The sequence below is a fragment of the Tiliqua scincoides genome, chromosome 3 (genome assembly GCF_035046505.1).
Source record: "Tiliqua scincoides isolate rTilSci1 chromosome 3, rTilSci1.hap2, whole genome shotgun sequence".
Taxonomy (NCBI): domain Eukaryota; kingdom Metazoa; phylum Chordata; class Lepidosauria; order Squamata; family Scincidae; genus Tiliqua; species Tiliqua scincoides.
In genome coordinates this window covers 211945337-211965580 of record NC_089823.1, presented here as the reverse complement: position 1 = coordinate 211965580, position 20244 = coordinate 211945337, and the positions used below count along the sequence as shown (strand labels likewise).

Here is a 20244-nt window from a genome sequence, read left to right as displayed (position 1 = left end):
CTGTCACATTTACTCACGAGTAGGCAGATGTGCCTTGGCTGGTGGTCAGGTCAGGCAAAGGGGAATGTGAGGACTCCAGAATGGTCCCGATCCGATAGAGCTGGAGTGCAACAAATGCTCCAGAATGCAGCCTCCCCCCCCCCCCCCACACACACAAAAGGACAAAAAAGAGACTTCAGCTGGTAAGAGGAAAGTTTTCTGTTTTGCACTTGTAAAGCTAGGAGGGTCTTTATCTGGATAAAGTCTGAAGAACTTTAAAGTGGGCACTGGGGAGGGCCTCACTGATCTCACTGATTCTTTTTGGGGGGTTGTTATTGCAGGCAGACTACAGAGTAAGCTCCATTGACCACTATGGGACTTACTTCAGAGTAGATTCACTTGGTGGAACAGGACTGGCTCACCCTTATTTAATTATTTATTTTATTTTAATTTAATTATTTATAATTATTTATTTTAATTTGCTTGCTGATGTCACTTCAGGCCATGACATCACTTCCAATGGGTCCTGGACAGATTGACAATCTAAAAAGTGGGTCCCAGAGCTAAAAGTTTGAGAACTGCTGCAATAAGGTGTTAGTAAGTTGACATGGGGTATGTGTGTGTGTGTGTGTGTGTGTGTGTGTGTGTGACTCTACAAGTTTTCAAAATCACTAAAATCAGAATTTGGAGGAATAATACCAACATGTGATATATCAATCAATGATTAATGTCATGCAGAATGCAATGAAGCAAACCACATTGAAATATCTGTGTTCTAACAAAAGGTACAGCCAAAAAACCAGTGGGGGCAGGGCGATGGTACATCACCACGCCCACCACCTGGGGCATTGCCTTGCCCACTGCATGGGGTGACGCGAATCCTAGTGACACCACTGTAAGGGGGTGCCCTTGTCTCTTGGTATTCAAATCTGCGGATAAAGACCCCGAAGTAACAAACCCAGGTATTGATGATTTCTCTCTCCCTGCGGGTGGGCAGGAGGGTCAGAGGAAAGGGGAGCTGGCTCTTGCAGCACCATCAGAAACAGGCTTAATCAGGACGTCTGTGTGTTTACAGGCTCAGGATGCAATCCTATCCACACTTTCCTAGGAGTAAGCCCCATTGACTATAATGGGATTGACTTCTGAGTAGACATGCCTAGGCTTGCGCTCTTCCTCTCCTGCGCGTGATGAGTGGCAACCAAAAGGTTAAGCTTCCTATCGTGGAGAGACCGGATGTCTGTTCACTTCCCCCTTCCAAGTCCCAGGGAGGAACTCAGTGCAACAGCGAAGGAGGGAAAGGATCGCCTCCGCTGTGGCCCTCCGGAGTGCCTTTCCTTCCCCCAACCTTGGCTTGACACGGGCAGCCCCGGCGCAAGGCGTGATCGCTCCTCTCTTCGCGGGAGAACTGCCCCAAGGCGAGCTCTGCGCATCCTGAGTCTTCTGTGGGGTGATCAAAGCCAAGCGCGCTCTCACCAGTCCTCGCTTCTGTGCTCTCGTGGACCCTGTAAGTGTCAGTGGGGCTGGATCCATCGCTCTGAAGCTCAAGCTGCACATCTCTGCAGTCTGTGATGCTTTCTGTTCCCCTCCCCTGCGGCTCCTTTGGTCCTGCAAAGCAGCTCCACCTTCCAGGACCAAGAGAAGCAGGACAGGGCAGCTCCCTTACCTATCTGGGATGGATGATAAAAGAACATCTGAGAAGGAAAGGGTGAAACAGGTGTTGCATGGGGCTGTAATATCAGTCCCCCTCCCAGGGACTGCTGTCATGTTCCTTTTCTGTATGGGGAAAAAAATCTCATATAATAAAAACATGTTCAAAAAGAAATATGAGTTTTTCAGAAAAGAGTCGAACTGGACTAGAGGTGATCATGAGCTTTGGGCTACAACTGTACTTATTTGCAAAACAGAACTTTCCTCTTGCATGCTCCCCTGTTTATTAGGACCACACTAAAGTAAGCCTTTCCCACAGAGGGATTGGGATCAAAGTGCTGTATGTAGCCCCGTTGCTGTAAGCAGCAAGCCTGGACTTTAAACGGAAGTTGCACAACTTGAACTCAGTGCTGAATGTACTAAGCAGCCACACCCCATGTTGGCAGGCTCACGATCATGCCTCTGGATATTTCCAGCTTCAGCGCTTTTCGGAAGAGGTGAGTGCTGAACATGCACAGCTTCTTCTCCCCTTCCCCCCCCCCAGCTCCCTGGTTTCCCATTGAGGGGAAGGACCTTCCCCAGCATTCATCCCTTGCCTCTGCAGACAAGAACTGACTGCAGGGATATTCAGGGTGCATAGTTGGGAGGGTGAGTGATTCCCCTCTCCATGCATTGAGGCTAAACACCCAAATAAGGCTTTTTCATTCTTCCAAAGTGACATCACAAAATATCACTCATTTCATTCACTGATTCTTCCATTTTCCTGCACATTGGTTTCAGTGGGGCCACATCTTCACTTCAGCTCTTAATTTTGCAGTGTTCAGACAAACTGGGTGAAGTGTGCAGATCTTTGCCAAACCTTCCAAAGGTCACCGTCACTTATCAAATTTCAGACAGGCAGCACTAAAGAAATCCATTTTACAGGATATTAAAAAGGCTGCACCTACCGGCAACTTCCTATTGACTTCAGTAAGAAAACTAGCTCTAGTTCTCCCCCCATAACATTATGGTTTGCCAATTTCACCCTCCTGAATAAACAAGCAGGAGCCCCAAAATGGTATATATGAAGAACAAGAAATACTATAGTGGGTGTTTTACAGATAAAAGCTTTAAGGAAAGCAACATAGCCTAGAAGGTACACAAGCCCCCAGGGAACACCGAGTTGGATTTAGGTCATTGGAAAGCAAATTAGTGAACTGCTTCAGATCAGGCCACTACCTGATCTGTCAAACCACTACCCCCATAAACAAGCTCCCATTATGCTGGGACAAATAGAAAAATTTGGGAGTGATGGATAACAAGGACAAGCCCACCAGAAAATCACCCTAAATGCAATATCATAAATTCAAAATAAATGAGGGGATAAAGATGATGGGCAAATGTTCAGATCTGTAGAAATTAGTTAAATAAAAAGCTTCATTTGGACTTTAAGGAGCCCTGCTGGATCAGGCCAAGTACCCATCTGGTTCAGCTTCTTGCATCTCACAGTGGCCCACCAGATGCCTTAAAGAGCACACTAGATAACAAGAGATCTGCATCCTGTTGCCACTCCCTTGCACTTGGCCTTTCTTCTTGTAACCTGTGGTGGACTTTTCTTCTAGAAATCTATCCAGTCCCCTTTTAAAGGCATCTAAACTAACTGCCATCACCACATCCTGTGGCAAGGAGTTCCAAAGATTAATTACATGGGTAATTAATCATGGGTAAAGTAATATTTTATTTTGGCTGTTCTGACTCAGTTTCTCTGGATGTCCCCTGGTTCTGGTGTTGTGTGAGAGGGCAAAGAACATCCCTCTATCTATGCTATCCATTCCATGCATAACTTTGTACATCTCAATGATGTCCCCCCTCAGGCACCTTTTTTCTAGACTGAAGATCCCCAAACACTGCAGCCTTCCCTCATAAGCGAAGTGCCCCAACCCAACCCAGTTATCATGTTGGTTGCTCTCTTCTGCACCTTCTCCACTACATTATATCCCTTTTGAGATGTGGTGACACCTAAGTGGCTACTGCTGCATCTGGGGGGGAGGGGCAGTTGTGGAGGACTTCTCTGGATAAGGAATCAATTGTTTCCTTACCTGAGAGTAAGCTTCCACAGTGCAGAGGGGTCAACTCAGACCTTCACTAGCAAATTTGCGGATGCAAATTTTCCAAATGCCCATTCTATACTTGGCCTAGAGCAGTGGTTCTCACACATTTAGCACTGGGACCCACTTATCAGAATGAGAGTCTGTCAGGACCCACCAGAAGTAATGTCATGACCAGAAGTGACATCATCAAGTAGGAAAATTTTTTAACAATCCTAGGCTGTAATCCTACCCTTAGTTACCTAGGAGTAAGTCCCATTGACTATCATTGTTAAAAGAATATACATAGTAGCTTGTTCAAAGTACAGGTCTGTAACATTTCCCCAAATGCAGTCACATATCATGGGAGCATCAGGTCTAATATAGGAAAAATAAAATATTGGAATGAATGGGGATCCACCTGAAATTGGCTCACGACCCACCTAGTGGGTCCCGACCCACAGTTTGAGAAACACTGGCCTAGAGAACGTATGCCCACTTTAAGTTCATTAGTCCCCTTGGCTGGAGCACAGCTAGCTCTAGTAGCATATAAACCTACTGCTGAACCCCAACACCAGCGAGAAGGTAACTAGTGGTTAGCTTGCCTGGGGGGCTGCATGGTTCCTCCTCCAAGTTCTCAAAGAAGCAGCTGTTTTCAGTGCAGTAGCACCCCCTCAGCTCTCCACCATTCAGCAGTCTCTTGTTCAGCTAGTTTTCCAGACAGCCCATTAGCCAGTCTGTGAGTCAGTCCACCCATTAGCCAGTCTATGAGTCATTGTCTGCCCAGTCCATTGGTTCATCAGCTAGTCAATCAGTTAGTTTAGTTTGATCTCCTTCTACTACCCCACACTTTCATTGCGCCAGATGCTGCTTTTATCCCTGTAATTTATTTATTTGATTTGTATTCTGACTTCCCTGAAGGGCACCCAAGGCTGCCTATAATGACTTGGCTGCCTCTAGTGGCTGAAGCAGTGCAGCACACCCACTGCTCAAAGCCTAGGTTTTAACCCCGTGCTTGCCTGCCAAAGCAAGTGGCCAGTGTTGACACCACACCCTATCTCCTCGAGAGATCCTGCACATTTCCATTATGAGGTCCATGTGTGTCAAGGGATCAGACCCAGGAATGGGGCAATGATTCAGTGACTGCCACTACTGCCAAACCCACCCACTTCCCAGACCCGATCAATCCTCTCTCACTCCATCACCTCCCCTTTTTGCCCTCTTCCAATCTCCGTTGCCACCTCATTCTGTCACCCCTCACCTGTTCTGCCCTCTGCTCTGGCAGCACACACCTCTGCATGCAGTTGTTTTCAAGGACAGTTAGCACTGGTGGAAAACTTGTTTGGCCAGTGGGGTAGCCATTGGGCTGTAAAACTCAAAGTAATGACTGTAAGCCAGTGATTCCCAAACTGTGGGTCAGGATCCACTGTGGGTCATGACCTGATTTTTGGTGGGTTGCCAAAGGGTGATGGAAAGATCAGTGCCTCAACCCCTGAGGCTATTCAAAAATCAGATACTGTACCTGCTAATCACCCTGAAAAGAGCTGCCTCACAGCCCAATCCTATCCACACTTTCCTGGGAGTAAGCCCCATTGACTCTAATGGGACTTACTTCTGAGTAGACAAGCATAGGATTGGGCTGTCAGGCATCAGAAGTTCCTGGGCCAGCTTTTGTTTGTTTTAAACTATTGCAACCTGGTTCAAGAGTTTGGAAAAAAATTAGCTCTTTAAATGACGGACCATAAGTTTCAAAATAGAAAAAAAATGGAAGGAGAAGAAAATACTCTAATGAAGTCTTCGCCTATTTACTTAAAACACATCCCAGCTTTTTCAATAAGAAGGCCTAAGGTAGCTAGCAAACATAAAACATAATGCCACAGAAAGTGAGCATAAAAACACATAATAGAATATAAAAATAAAGAAGCAGTGATAAAAGCAGTTGATCAAGGGAGCATAATGTCATGATGGGGGGGGGGGAAATGTCTTCATACCACATCAGAATGCTAATGAGGAGGGTTTGATTCATAGTTCAATAGGGAGGGCGTTCCAAAGGTGATTTTGTTACCCTCATATATAGTGGGTGGGTGTGTCATGACAAGCTCCTGCACTTCAAAAATCTACTACCACACCACTGTGGATATCAGTTGTGAGAAAGTGAGTTCATTCTATATGCTGAGTCATGTTGTTTTTGTTTTTCCAGGAACAACTGTGTATGAAACCACAGAAATGCAATGTAAGTACAGTATTTTTTTAAAGATATATTTTTTGGGGGGAAAAAAATCACCTGTGTGTTTTTTGAATTGGAGTGTGCATTTTCTGCATGGATCATCATTGACACTTTCCTTGTGTGAGCTTTGCCTTTGAGTGACAAGTACAGGACACCCAGCTTTACTTGTGTTATAAAACAGGAATTGTATAGCTATAGCACAATACAGCTCTGTATTAATATCTCTTTAGCATACATACTGCATGCTTTGCACTGACTCAGTAGTTGAGCCATGCTGCAAAGAAGGGGGATTCAGACACAGATATGGTTTTTCGGATGCTTGGGTGTGCCTTGGTCTGAAGCCAAGAGTGACTCCATCTCAAAAGACAAGTATTAATGGAATCAAGTTTCCTTTGAACAAATCTGTTCTCAGTGTGGTTTTGGCAGTGGCTGAAGGTGACATTGATTGTATTTGACCACATCATCAAAAGCATACAGAATAATATCCAATAACTCTTTGCTTTTAAAGCAGGAAATGTACATTTTTGAGTTTGTCGCACAAACTATCTTGCTAGCAGAATGAAGCTGCTCACTTGGTTGATGTTCAGCTGACCTTTTTTCTATATGTTCTTATTTTGCTCTCCAATGGCTCTTTTCTGTTACTCAAAGTGGTGTACAACAATAAGAATACAATATAAAGTACAATTAATAAAAATGTTAAATAAAACTGAGTAAGAGCACAATCCCAGGCTTGTCTACTCAGAGGTACCGCTAAGTTCCATGATCTTCGATGGGGCTTATTCTCAGGAAAGTGTGCATAGGATTGCAGCCTAAAACAATTAAAATGATATTGGTGCAGTGAAAAGTTGTAAAAACTGCAGCAACATATAATTACTATAAAAAAAAAAAATCAAAGACCTATAGGTGTTAAACTAAAAAGTGGTCCCTAGCAGGTTCCTCCTGCCTCCAGTGCCAAGCAGAATGACCTGCAGAAGCCTCAGAAAGCCATTTCCGATTTTTGGAAAGCTTCTTCCAGTTTGTTTCCAAAAACCAGAGTGTCTTCTAGAGGCTTCTTCAGGCCATTCTGAGGCTCACAGAGACCCTGTGCAACATAGAAGAAGCCTCCAGGGCCTTCCATGAGGCATCCTGGCACCCATTAAGTCATTTTTCACTTAGCAACCAAGGGCGCAATCCTAACCTGCACTGGAACAGGCAAGTCAGGAGGCTTGCACTGTATCCAGTGCAGGATTGTGGCCAGAAGCAGCTCACCCAGAGGTAAGGGGAAACGTTTTCCCTTACCCCTGTGTAAGGGCTGCTGGCCACAATGGGTCTCCTCGGACTTGCGCCACCTCTGGAAGTGGCACAAATCAGAGGAGAGTGGAGCGACTTGAAGCTGTTCCGTTCTCCCCGGGAATGGGATCTGGCATAACTGCCCCACCTCCTGTCACGGGGTGGGGCAAGTCCCTTCCCCTTTAAGATGGGCTGGGTCAGGTGTAGGGTATTAACAACTAAGGAATAAAACCTGGGGTTGGGTGCCTGGAAAGGAGAGTGCAGGGGGAAGGAAGCTTATAGCTTGATAGTGGAAGCAATACTGAGATTTGTAAGTATAGTTTTAGCCTCTTTAAGATTTCTTGTTTTTAAAGCTATTGTGTTGCATATGAAAATGTTTTTATGGAGCAATTGAACTCCCTTAAGTTTAATAAAAATCTTTTATGTAAAACATTTGGTGCAGTAATTGACCAGGGCATGTATGATATTGGGACCTGGCTTGGAGTAAGCAAAAAATAAATAAGCATTGCTCTTGAGGGTGGTGGAGGGGGGTTGAGTCCTGGCTGGGTTGGTGTCTCCCCTGGTCCTTCCCTACCCCAAGGGCAATGTTTGTTACACCTCCCACTACCCACCCACCCCCAGGGCCGCCCATTGCCTGCACTGCCCGTGCCCAGGAACGCCTCCTTCCCTCCTCCTTCCCACCTCCCCCACGCCTACCTTTTCTGCTTGTGTTGGTGGAGGCAGGCCAACACAAGCAGCTGAGGGGAACTTATGTTAGCCTCTACAGGCCGGCGCTTCTTGGAGCCTGGCTTCCCCTCGAGGAGGCACAAACATACTTTAAAGGCACATTTGTGACCCTCCTAGGCTGGCCCAAGGGACTTGGGCTGGCCTAACTGCAAGCCCCAAGTCGCTTAACGAAGGGGTTGTGAAACATAACCCTGTTGTTAAGCAATGCACACCTGTATATTGGAGAAGGCGGTCCTTGAGGTATCCTGGTCCTGTTCCATGCAGAGTTTTAAAGGTCATCACCTTCACTTGAACTTGAAATGGATGGGCAGCCAGTGAAACCATCAGAACAACAGCATGGCAGAATCATCCTGTTGAGCCCATTGATTAGGCGGGCCGCTACATTCTGCACAAACTACAGCTTCCAAACCATCTTCAAGGGTAGCCCCATGCAGAGTGCATTACAGTAATCTAGATGAGATGTCACTAAGGCATGGACCACCATACTTAGATCCAATTGACTCAGATACAGTTTCATCTCGCCCACCAGCTGAAGCTCTGCAAAAGCCCACCTGACCACAGATGTCACCCAACTATCCAGGGAGGACTGATCTGTAATTCTGCTAACTTGGAATTTTCTGAATTTCAGAATTGGAAATGTCATGTATAAATATCATTCCTTCCATTTCAAGCTTTATTAATAGCTTGAAACTTCCAAAATCAAAGCAGTGGTTTGCTAAACGGAATGCTTGAAAAACTTACAAACAAACTTACAGCCCAATCCTGAGCTGCCTGGTGCACACGGCTGCAGTGGCACCGAGAACAGCTGCTGCCGCATCCTGCACACCTCAGCCTGCCATGGACAGTACCTTGGGAGAAGGGGACTTTTGTCACCTTCTCCCGGGTAAGGGAAGCAGCCCCACAATGGGGCTACTCACTTTATCGTAAGGTAAAGCCGTTCGTGTAGGGTGCCGAGTAGAGCTCCAACAGACCCTCCTCTCTGCCTCCCTGCTCCCTCCCCCTGGCACGCCTCCCGCCCACCCTCTCTCTGCCCCCCGCTTCCCTGTCACACCTTCTCCCCACCCTCCCTCCGCCTGTCTCCCCCCTCCCCGGAATGCCTCCTCCCCGCCCCTCCTCCCCGCCCTCGCTTACCTTCTTGAGACCGCCAAGCAGCGGAGGCTGGGCACCCGCCTGGCGCTAGCCCAGTGCTGGGTTAGCATGGGTGGTAGCCCAGCGGTAGGCCTTGCAGACGTGCCTTACTGTTTGCAACAGTGTGCGGCGACATAAAGCCGCTGCACCAAGTTCAGGATTGGGCTCTTAATTAGCGGTAATAAAAATGTTACGGTAAATTAGCATTTTGAATAGATGTAAATTTAGATGTCAAAGCGCTCATAGGTAGTTGACGAGGAGTTAATTTTAATACCTCTGAATTGATCCATGTTCTCTGCGTGAAGTTTTCACCTCTGTATGTAAATGAATGTATAGATTTCTTTAAATTTCATTATTAGCAAGCACATCAATCTGTAACTATCTCCCATGGGGGCATGAAACATATGTGGCAATAGAAAATGGAGTTGTGAGGCACCAGAATAATACAACATAAGCCTAAGTATCTTTCCATTATTTCAGCAAAGCAATCTGCACCCGATTCACCACCTCCAGAATATCCAGGCCCAGGTTACCCAGTTCCACAAGTCTCATATGTAGTTCCTCAGTATTTATCTGGATCTGCTATTCCAGCTACAGGTAGGGTGTATTGACTTTTGAACTGGACCAAAGCATGCAGTTGTATATGGACTGGTATCATACAACTTTAAATTGTTTTGATGTTCATTGTTCAGGATGTTTATAGGTCTATTATGTGATGATCCAACATTAAGGTACAATGACAGCATATAAACATCGAGAGACTCCACTGGCAGAGAATGTCATGTGGGTGAACAGAAAGTTCAGAAATTTCAGTTCTGTTTTTACAGAAAGTCCCACCGATACAAACAATCTTAAGATAAAATTAAATGAACTTGTGATCTGAAATACTTTTGAACTGCTACTAGCTGTGTCCAACATTTTCCTCTTTTGGTCATTTTCATTATGTCAGTTGTTGGCTTCTTCACCTCTCTCTGGTGGAGTAATAGCAGCATATGAACGCACATGCCTGTGTCTAAGCAATCAAAAGGTCTCTATACATACACACATCCCTTCCGTCTGTACGAGTAAAAGACCTCCAGACAGCATTTCATCCCCCCCCCCATGGCGCTTGGGCACCATCCCAGGGTGTTGGAGAAAGGCACAATAAAAAAGTTATCACTATCCCAAATCCAAGCACAGTGTTCTAGCTACTATATCACGTTGATTAGGATAACATCTCAGAAAATTAACAGTCAGCATGTCAAAATGTTGACTCCTCAAAAGATTCCAGGAAACTGTGCAAGGCACATCTAGAACTGGAGAGAGTCAAGGCAAGCTAAAAACATCCATTGAGCTGGGCTTGCTGGGAAACCATTTGAAAGAGTGACCTTGAATGATCTGTCCCCATGCATCTCAGATGTTCTCCCGCTGTAAAACATGGAGGACCATTCTATGAATCGCATCTTTCTCCATGCATGAAAACATATGTTTATTTCTAATCATGTACCTGCAGTTTGGGGTGAAAGTTGTACAGAAGATGCTATACTGCATGTTCTTACCTTCAGACTATGTTACAGTGGAACAGGGGTAGATATACACAACACAGCGGTGAATTACAGATGTACAAGATATTTTATGAGCCGCCTGGTTAATGTTCAGTCTCTTGCAGAGGCGTCACTAGGATTCGAGTCACCCGGTGCGGGAGGCCTGCACGTCACCCCATGTAGTGGGCAGGACAGCACCCCAGGTGGGCGTGGTGATGTACCATTGCCCCGCCCCACCTGTTTTTTGGCTGAACCTTTTGTTATAACACAGATACTTCAATGTGGTTTGTTTCATTGCATTCTGCATGAAATTACACATTGATTGATATATAACATGATTGTTTTATTCCTCCAAACTCTGATTTTAGTGATTTTGAAAACTTATATAGTCTCAGACACACACACACCCCGTGTCAACTTACTAACACCTTATTGCAGCAGTTCTCAAACTTTTAGCACTGGGACCCACTTTTTAGAATGACAATCTGTCCAGGACCCATTGGAAGTGATGTCATGGCCAGAAGTGACATCATCAAGCAAATTAAAATAAATAATTATAAATAATTAAATTAAAATAAAATAATTAAATAAGGGTGAACTAGTCCTGTTCCACCAAGTGAATCTACTCTGAAGTAAGTCCTATTGTGGTCAATGGGGCTTACTAAAGTGTGGGTAGGATTGCAGCCTATGAGTCCAATCCTATGCATATCTACTCTGAAGTAAGTTCCATAGTGGTCAATGGGGCTTACTCTCAGGAACTGTGAGCCTGTGAGCCCAATCCTATGCATGTCTACTCTGAAGTAAGTCCCATAGTGGTAAATGGAGCTTACTCTGTAGTCTGCCTGCAATAATACCCCCCCCCCAAAAAAAAAAAAGAATCAGGGAGATTTTCAGCCCTCCCCAGTGCCCAGCTTAAAATTCTTCTATTTCAAACATATCAAGATAAAGACCCACCAGGCTTTGCAAGTGCAAAATAGAAAACTTTCCCCTTACCAGTTCAAGCCATTTTTTTGTCCTTTTTAGTGGGGGGGGGGGGCTGCCTCTGGACATTTGTTGCACTCCAGCTCCATTGAATCCGGACCATTCTGGTGTCCTCACATTCCCCTTTGCCTGACCTGTCCTCACCACCATCTGCTTACTCGCGAGTAAACGCGACATGAGGCTGCTTCACTTTCTATAGGGCTCCATAGACTTGCAGTTGGGAGGGGGGACCTCTTTCTCCGTGTTTTTGGGTGCTGCATTCATTGGATCAGACCATTCTGACCTCTTTGGAGTCCTCTCAGCCCGCCTCTCAGCCTGCCTTGACTAAGGCAAGTCCACCTACTTGCGAGTAAATGCGACCATGTGGCTTTGTTTCTGGCTCAGACTCGCAACTGGGAGGGGAGAGCTTCTCGGGTGTTTTGGGGGGCTGCATTCATTGGATTGGGTCTATTCGGGTGTCGTTGGATTCCTCTCAGCCTGCCCTTTCCGACAAACTATGGCAAGTATGCCTACTTGTGAGTAAACGCGCGATATGGCTCACTTTCACTTTCCATAGGGCTCCATGTATTTTTTTCTTCCGGTTTTTTGGCCATAACCTTTGATCGAAAGGAGCTATTTCAATTCTGTTTTTTGCATTGCACTCCTCTGGCCATTCCACATCCAACAGTGTATGACATGACAGGGTAGCTCCTAACATCACAAAGTTAGCACTTCCTCCCCAGGGCACGTCACCCCCTCAGCGCACCAACCTCCCCCAGGGCCCGCACCCCCTTAGCGATGCCAGTGGTCTCTTGTGCCTTCATAAATCTAGAGACTATAATTTTTTTTCTCATGTTTGTGGGTGTTGGTTTGTTTTGTTCTTTCAAAACCCTCCAGGACAACCTGTTTTAGCTACTCCACGTCAGCAGGCCGTTTTTGGAGTTCTTCAGGCTCCTTCTGCACCCATTCCTTTATCTTGGATGCCAACACCACCTGCACTACCCAACTGTCCTCCTGGATTAGAATACTTAAGCCAGGTAACGTCCTTTATTTTAATTCTCCCTTGTACATGAGTAAAAGTATGCAAGTGCCTGTAATTATCATGTTAGTTCAACAACCCAAGACACTTTCATATAGTCTTGTCATTATATTTCTGTTTTCTTTGTGCTTTTAAAGTCAGAGATTTCTTACAGAATTTTCTATGATAGGTTGAACTGTCAACCCATCTGATTTACATTTTGTTTCATCAGCAAAGTGGCTGCACTGGAAAATTTAGAGAAATTCCCATGCATTTGCCTGCTTCCTGCTTCTCACCCATGCGTACACATAGCTTTGTTGAACTGCAGTTTTAACTGGAGAATTTTAGGTACAACATAGAAATGATCTGAATGGAAACATTTGACTACAGGGATTTTTAATGAATATGGGTAACATTTTCAAAAGAAAAAACATAATGACAAAATTCAGAGTAGCACTTCTTTTCTTATAATTATACTTTGAATTATATTGCATGTTATACATAGACACACATAAAAATTCATATTGTTCGAGACTAATCTATTTCATGGGACTCATGGAAATAGAATGAGCCATGGAACATTAAATAGTTGCATTTATGTCATTATTTTGTAATTCATTTCAATTTTAACATCTGTGGTTTTTTATTATTGTAACAGATTGATCAGCTAGTAATTCAACAGCAGATTGAGCTTATGGAAAGTATGTATCTTGCTATATTACTTGAAGCATTGTTGGGTTTTCAAAGGATGGTAAACATCTGCGGCTGTTTTGTAAATTACAGATATCATACATATATTTAGAAATATACTGTATACCTAGAGATATATCTATATTTAAATATACGTACATTATAGACAAAGCTGCACAGGAAATATTCTTGTTTGTTTTTGTTTTCTGAAGCTCATTAGAGAAAATGTACTTTTTTAACATATTGGGTCTCATTTAATCCATACTGTGTTGCAATTTATTGTATTGCTCACCCTTCTTAAAGGTAACCTTTTTTTCTAAGAAAAACATTTTTTTTAGCATCTTTACACTGCATCTTCTGTTGCTGAAGCAGCCGGTGAAGAAATATACATTAAAAATAATAATTAAAATCATAACAATAAATTAAGCTTTAAAAATAATCCCTTAACAGCCCAATCACAATGGCTTCCACTGCATCCTACAGCAGATAGTCATGGAGGTCTCCTCTGAATATGACTTCTCAGCATCAAGGAGTCTGCTCAGACCTGCACTAACAAAATTGCTGATGCAAGTCTGCATGGACCCAAGCCACAGATCTGGCAGTGGTGGCTGTCACCAAAGCCGCTGCCCCCTTGCCTTCTCATTCTGCCCTCCCCGCCTCCATCGCTGTCTCCTTCCACCCTCCCCCCTTTCTAGTTTATCTTCATTCTTTCTTTTTGTTTTTGAGAAAAGGTATATTTTCCTTCTCAGTGTGATACCTGGTTAGCTAGCTGGGCTAGTGCGCGGCGGTCACCCGGGTTCCGCGGCTCAGCAGTCTCCCGGACCAATGGGCTGCAAAACAGGAGGCAGGGGCGTGGACAGGGGCGGGGAGAAGGTGTTCCGGGGAGGGGGGAGGCCGGCAGGGGTGTGGACAGGGGCATAGGGAAGCATGCCACGGGACAGGCGTCAGGCGTGTCGGGGGCAGGGAGAGAGGCGGAGCCATGGAGCTGTGCTCCACAGGATTCAGGGCGCTCGTGCAGGTTGGTTGGTGCTAAAGAAGTAGCCCCATTGTGGGGCTGCTTACCTTACTCGGGGGAAGGGGATGAACGTCCCCTTCTCCCAAGGAGCCTCCTGTGGTAGCGCGGGAGGCGCAGGATTCGGCGGCAGCCCTCCTCGGAGCCGCCAAGCCTGGGCACTGTGGACAGCTCAGGATTGGGCTGTTTGAGTTCTAAAGTTTTAGCACTACATTTTTTCAGGTTGACGTTTGCTCTTATTGCATTTGTTGTCATTTGTAACAAGAATGTGGATGAACGAAACAGCTGTACGGCTGTTGCTTCCTTTTCAGTGATAAGCGGCTATGAAACCTGCAACAGGTACGAAGTCAAAAACAACCTGGGCCAGTTGGTGTACTTCGCAGCGGAGGAAAACGATGACTACACCCTGAACAGATACAGGCAATATCGGTCCTTCACCATCAAGCTCTTTGACAGTAGAGGCCAAGCAGCCATGCAAGTGAAAAGGCCTGTACAAATATGTGGTTGCTGCTGTCCTTGTATTTGCTGCTTGGATCAGGTAAATAGCCTGTCACTTCTTGAACCTTTTTGTTTTAGTTGAATGAATATTTCTGGTCGTCAGGAAGATGGTGGACATTTGGGGTTCCTTCTTATGCAACTTTGTAGAAGTTTAGTTGGTCTTTGGAATTTCTTGCAGCCAAGTTGGCTTATATGACTTCCACTATTTGAATGTTTTCATTGTGAAGACTCTCCTGACTTTTTGGAATGATTAAATACGCCATTATAGGAGGGGCAGGAAACCTCTTTTGTTCAGAGGCCTCATTGCCACTTTTAAGTGGTACTCTAGCAATGGCAAGCCAACGTGTTTCGTTTTAAGACATTTCACAGGCACATGTTCCTGCATACTCTCCCTTATTCTCTTGGAATGAAACATTTTTAATTAATGCGTGACTTTATCACATTTTTAAATTGTCTTCTGCTGATCTTTTTCTGCTTTTTATTGCTCTTGGCTCTTAATGAGATTTTTTAATTGCTCATTGGATTGTAGGAGTTTTAAAATACATATTTATATATATATTTTTAAATTTATAAAGCATATTTTTATCATACTTGGAAGCCACGCTGAATACTGTGAGGGAGATAAGGTGGGATATAAATAAATAAATAAATAAATAAATAAATAAATAAAAGATCATAGTGGATCAGATCACATTTCAGATGAATTAGTCTAGAACAGCGGTTCCCACACTAGTGGGTTGTGACCCACCAGTTCGCGTAACGCTTCCCCCATCCCTTTAAGGGGTAGGGGAAGGGGAGAGGCAGTGAATCAATCCCCAGGATCGTGTCACTAAGGGGGAGAAAGGGGAGTGCTTTCCACTTACTTGTAACTAGGTAGGGCTGCTGGAGGCTGCAGGAGGTGCAGGTAGCCCTGGGCGGTGCTCTGCAGGGCTCAGGGCACCTCCTATAGCCTCCAGCAGCCCTACCTAGTTACAAGTAAGTGGAAAGATCCCCAAGATCCCCTAGCCCCTTCCCCCACAAACACTGATAGAATAAAGCTCCCTCAAAGTTTGAGAAACGTTGGTCTAGAAGAAGCCATCCTATGGTTCCATATGCACCATAAATATATCATAATATATTTATTTAATATATAAATCAACTGCAAAATGTAGAAATGTGCCCTTCATTCTATTTAGTTGTTCATAGGTGATGTGTGTGTGTGTGTGTATGAAAGTTTGTTTCAATAACTGTTGAACTGCACTTAAATTTTGGATAGTATTACTCCTTCTCTAGCCTATCATGTCCTGTGATGATCCAGGTTGGAAATAAAGGCAACAAAATGAACAAGGTTCATACTGAAGATACAAGTACAAAGAGGCAGAGGAGATTGCCACTCCACTCACATCTTTTGAAATCTCCGTTAATAACCAAGAATAATTTATCAACTTCTAGTCCCTTGAATAATGCACATTATAATCAATTCATAAGCATGTTGCCAGAAGTCACAAGGAAGCAGAACAGTAGTTCTGTTAAACATGAGAATTCCAGAATTCTAGCAACTTATGTGAGGTGATCCACACCTCTGCCATCACACTGTGAGTACCTAGTCACCATCACATAGCCCCAAGGAATGAGGCTCATTAGTCCTGGAGACACAGCACAATGTTCCCAAAGTGCCAGCACCTTCATTTTCATGCTGCCCATCCTATGCAAGGTTATTTGGAAATGAGTACCACTGAGTTCTATCTGACTTATTCCCAAGAAAGTGTTCATAGTGCTGTAGTTTTACAGCCCGATCCTAACTAAATTCCCATGTGGCAGTGCTGGCACAGCTTCATTCCACAGGGGATTTTTGACTGCTGGAGGTCTCTTTTGGGTAAAGGGGACACTTGTCCCCTTGCCCCAAGGTAAGTCCCAGCTGGTGAATCGGGTCAACTTGGACCTCTGTCAGCAATATTAGTGGCACAAGACTCTGTTGATCCATTTTTTTAAGACTTGCTTTTAAAATCCATTTTCTAAAGACTATGCCATAGCAGCTCCTTTATTACTGCCAACAATTCACTCCCATTATCAGATCCTTATATTCCACTCATTTTATTATCCTTCATCCATAGCACACTCCAACTTGAATTACTATAAAGTCTCTAATTCTTATTTGTGAATTTTGTGCATTAGAAAAATTAAGATATTGCTATTCGTTCTATTTGTGCTACTTTATTTTTTTTAAGCTTGAAGTTCAGGCCCCACCAGACACCATCATTGGCTATGTGAAACAGACGTGGCACCCCTGCCTGCCTAGATTTGCTATCCAAAATGAGGCCAAAATGGACATGCTTAAGATAGATTTTTCTTGTGGGGCTTGCTGCCCTAATCAGGATCTTCCGTTTGAGGTAAGTTAATCATAAAAACTTATATTCATATTTCCTGTGTTTCTCAGCCAGACCTCAGTATTGGAATATACTGTATGGTATTTGAACATTGGCTGCATTATAACTACTGTAGTAACTCAAAGGGACAGAAGTAAGGGTCCCAGGGCACATGTCTCCCCTTTGTAACTGCCTTTTCACAAGTCTTATGGAAAAAATGTACTTCCTTTTGTCATAAAAAACATTTTCTTTTTGCTTTAAGCTTGCAGGCAGATACTGTTTGCTTTTTTTCATGCTTAAGTCCACATGACTACATTTTGTTTGCATGATTTATTTTCATTTTGCAATGGTTTCCTTCTTTTCAGTTTTCCTCTTTGTGACCTATTCTTATAACATACACAATATACTGAGTCAGTTGCATGCTTGTATTTTTGATCTTACAGCACCTAGAAAAACAGATCCTCTTTACCTACAGGTTTTTGCATGTTTGTGTTTAATCCGTAATAATACACCTTCTTTTCCGTCTGCTACGTGCATCTGATAAACTTGGCTCTTGCATACAAACTTTTGCTACTCCGGTATATTGTGACTCTCTTTTTGCTTGAGAACAATGAGAATAAAAGAATATCCAAAGCCTCCCAGAGTATACTGTATCCATGGCATACGTCACTACCATGCTTTGGCAACACTGCAGACCATATACAAGTAGCATGTATCAGACCTTAGCATAGGCTGTAGAGTTAGGACAGTGTTTCCCAAACTGTGTGTTTCCCATGAAAAGTTTCTGAATCATTGCTCTTGCTCTCCAGTTCAACCTTCTGGGTACCCTGGAATGACTGTAAAAGTTTGGGGGAGCACTCCTTGAAACTCCATTTCTAGGGAGAGTGTAGGAAGTGACTACACACACATACAATATGTAAGGTCTCTAGCAACCTTGGGAACACAGGACACCAATTGTTATTAATTAATAATATATTAATTATTATTAATAATCAATAAAATATTTCTTTCTAGATCTCTTTTTTTGTCTAGTAAAGCTATGTGGGTTGCGATTGTCATTTTACAAAGTGGGTCCCAGTACTAAAAAATTTGGGAACAACTGATTTAGAAGTTTCTCTTACCACACCATATTATATTTGAAACTAATACTGTGACTTTGCAACTTGTACAACTATGGGCGCAATCCTAACTGCACCTTGGGCCAGTGTAAGTCCCTTGCGCCAGCCCAGGAGGGTTGCAAATATGCCATAAGGCATGTTTGCACCTCCTCAAGTTGGCTGGGTTGGGCCAGCAGAGACATACGCTGGCCCACAGAGGCTACATCCAGCCTCTGTGCCAACCTAGGAAGGGAGGGTTGCATTGGTGGAGGTTGGCTGACATAGAGGTCTGGGGAGGACGGGGAGGAGGCAGGAGGGCGGGCAGAGGGTGGTCCTGGGGGCAGATGGGCAGGGAGCGGGAGATGGTGCTGAGACCCAGCTCTTATGCCAAGCAGGCTTTTATGCCAAGAGCTTATGCTACCTCCGGAGGTGGCACAAGTCCAAGGAGACCCATTGGGGCTGCAGTAGCTTACTCTGCAGTAAGGGGAAGAATTTCCCCTTGTGTCCGGTTGAGCCACTTCAGGCCCCAATCTTGCGCTGGATACAGCACAGGCCTCCTGGCCTGCCTGTTCCAGAGCAAGATAGGATTGTGCTGCATGAACATTGAGCTAGATAAATGTGTCCAATATTTGCAGTAAAGTAATTCTAGTAATTATTTGAAAATCAGGTGATGTCACTAGATGGGAGTTGTGCAGTTGGAAGAATTACTAAGCAGTGGACTGGCAGGGCAAGGGAGGCTGCCACAAAAGCCACCAACTTTGAGATCCAGTTCCCGCTAGATCTTGATATTAAGATGAAAGCAATCTTGCTTGGGACTTGTTTCCTCTTGGTAAGTCTCAATTCAGAACAGCCTTATGACTCACTGAACCCAATGTGGGGGGGAGGCAAGTTGTGGAGTGCTTGGTCTGCATGCAGAATGTCCTAGTTTCAATCCATGGCATCTCCAGGTGTTGTTGCAGATAGGCCAAGTATCTACATGCTAATTAAACAATGAAAAAGGGTTGCTGACACTTGTTAGAACAACAGTTTACAATTTAGATTTAATGGTCCCAAACGCTGTGGCCTCAACTGATCTGCCCAACAGTTAGCTCTGGCAGGCATTAAGATAGGTAGCCCTCCCTTCCCACAGAGGGAACTTCAGCCAGAACATCTTATTTTATAAGAGATGAGAAATGCAGCCCCAGACTACAGGTCAGAGTCATAGCATGACCACCAGAGCGTCATCAGTACGAGCAGAAACCTGGAATCCATGTTTCTTGCATAGGAAATATTCAAGGAAATGATAATTTCCAAATTTCCACTGATCAAGGAATGCAGAATATCTGTGGAATGACAGGAGGAATGCTTGCTGAATAAAAAAATGAAATTCTAAAGATGACATGTATTTAGGAACTATCGTATCATTTACTCAGCTGTAGTGATGGTTATTGATAGCATGAGATTTCTTAGCAAAAATTCCAACAAGCTACAGGAGAGCCTCTGAACTGACCTGAGCTCAGCTACAGTTGGTTTGGGGGGGGGGGCAGAACCACGAGTTTCACATACCCATGATTTTACTTATCCGCAGGGGTTCCATGCTGTTCCATTACAGCACGCTAGATTGTGCCTATGGATTCCACCCCAAGGTTTTAGCCATTTAAAAAGTTAAAATTTCAAATATGTTCGAAATAAACCTGGCAGTGTCTCTGGATTTTGGTTTTAACTTTGTATAATTATTGCTTTTTACCCCTTTATAGGATTTCATGTATTTTGAGCAGCGCCCAGAATCGCAGAGATCTCGGTTCTCTGAATCGAGCTGACACTTGCAGTTTGATGACCAGCAAAAATCCTTGCCTGCTCTTGCTTGGCTAAAGCTAATCGTGACACCTGGCTACAGACTGCCATTAAAACCTCTTGTTTTCCAGTAATGGGAGAGCCTGTGGACCAAAAGATTAAAATTTACATTAAATGTAAACCTCAATGAAAATTTGTATGAAGTGATGTGTAGACGGTATATGACATCAGTTAAATTAGCAAAAATGTATGAAAATGTACTGAATAGATGTTGAAAGTAAAAACA

At 44.1% G+C, this 20244-nt stretch overlaps 1 protein-coding gene across 1 annotated transcript; it reads left to right on the top strand.

The window, feature by feature from the left end:
- Positions 1-1276: 1276 nt before the first annotated feature.
- LOC136644117 (phospholipid scramblase 1-like) lies at positions 1277-20172 on the top strand. Its single transcript, XM_066619663.1, has 9 exons — positions 1277-1483; positions 5893-5925; positions 9523-9639; positions 12423-12562; positions 13202-13244; positions 14557-14783; positions 16951-17112; positions 18853-19014; positions 19922-20172. Exons 2-9 carry the CDS (start codon positions 5919-5921, stop codon positions 19982-19984), a joined length of 921 nt encoding a protein of 306 aa, XP_066475760.1. The 5' UTR covers positions 1277-1483; positions 5893-5918; the 3' UTR covers positions 19985-20172.
- The last annotated feature ends 72 nt before the right edge of the window (positions 20173-20244 follow it).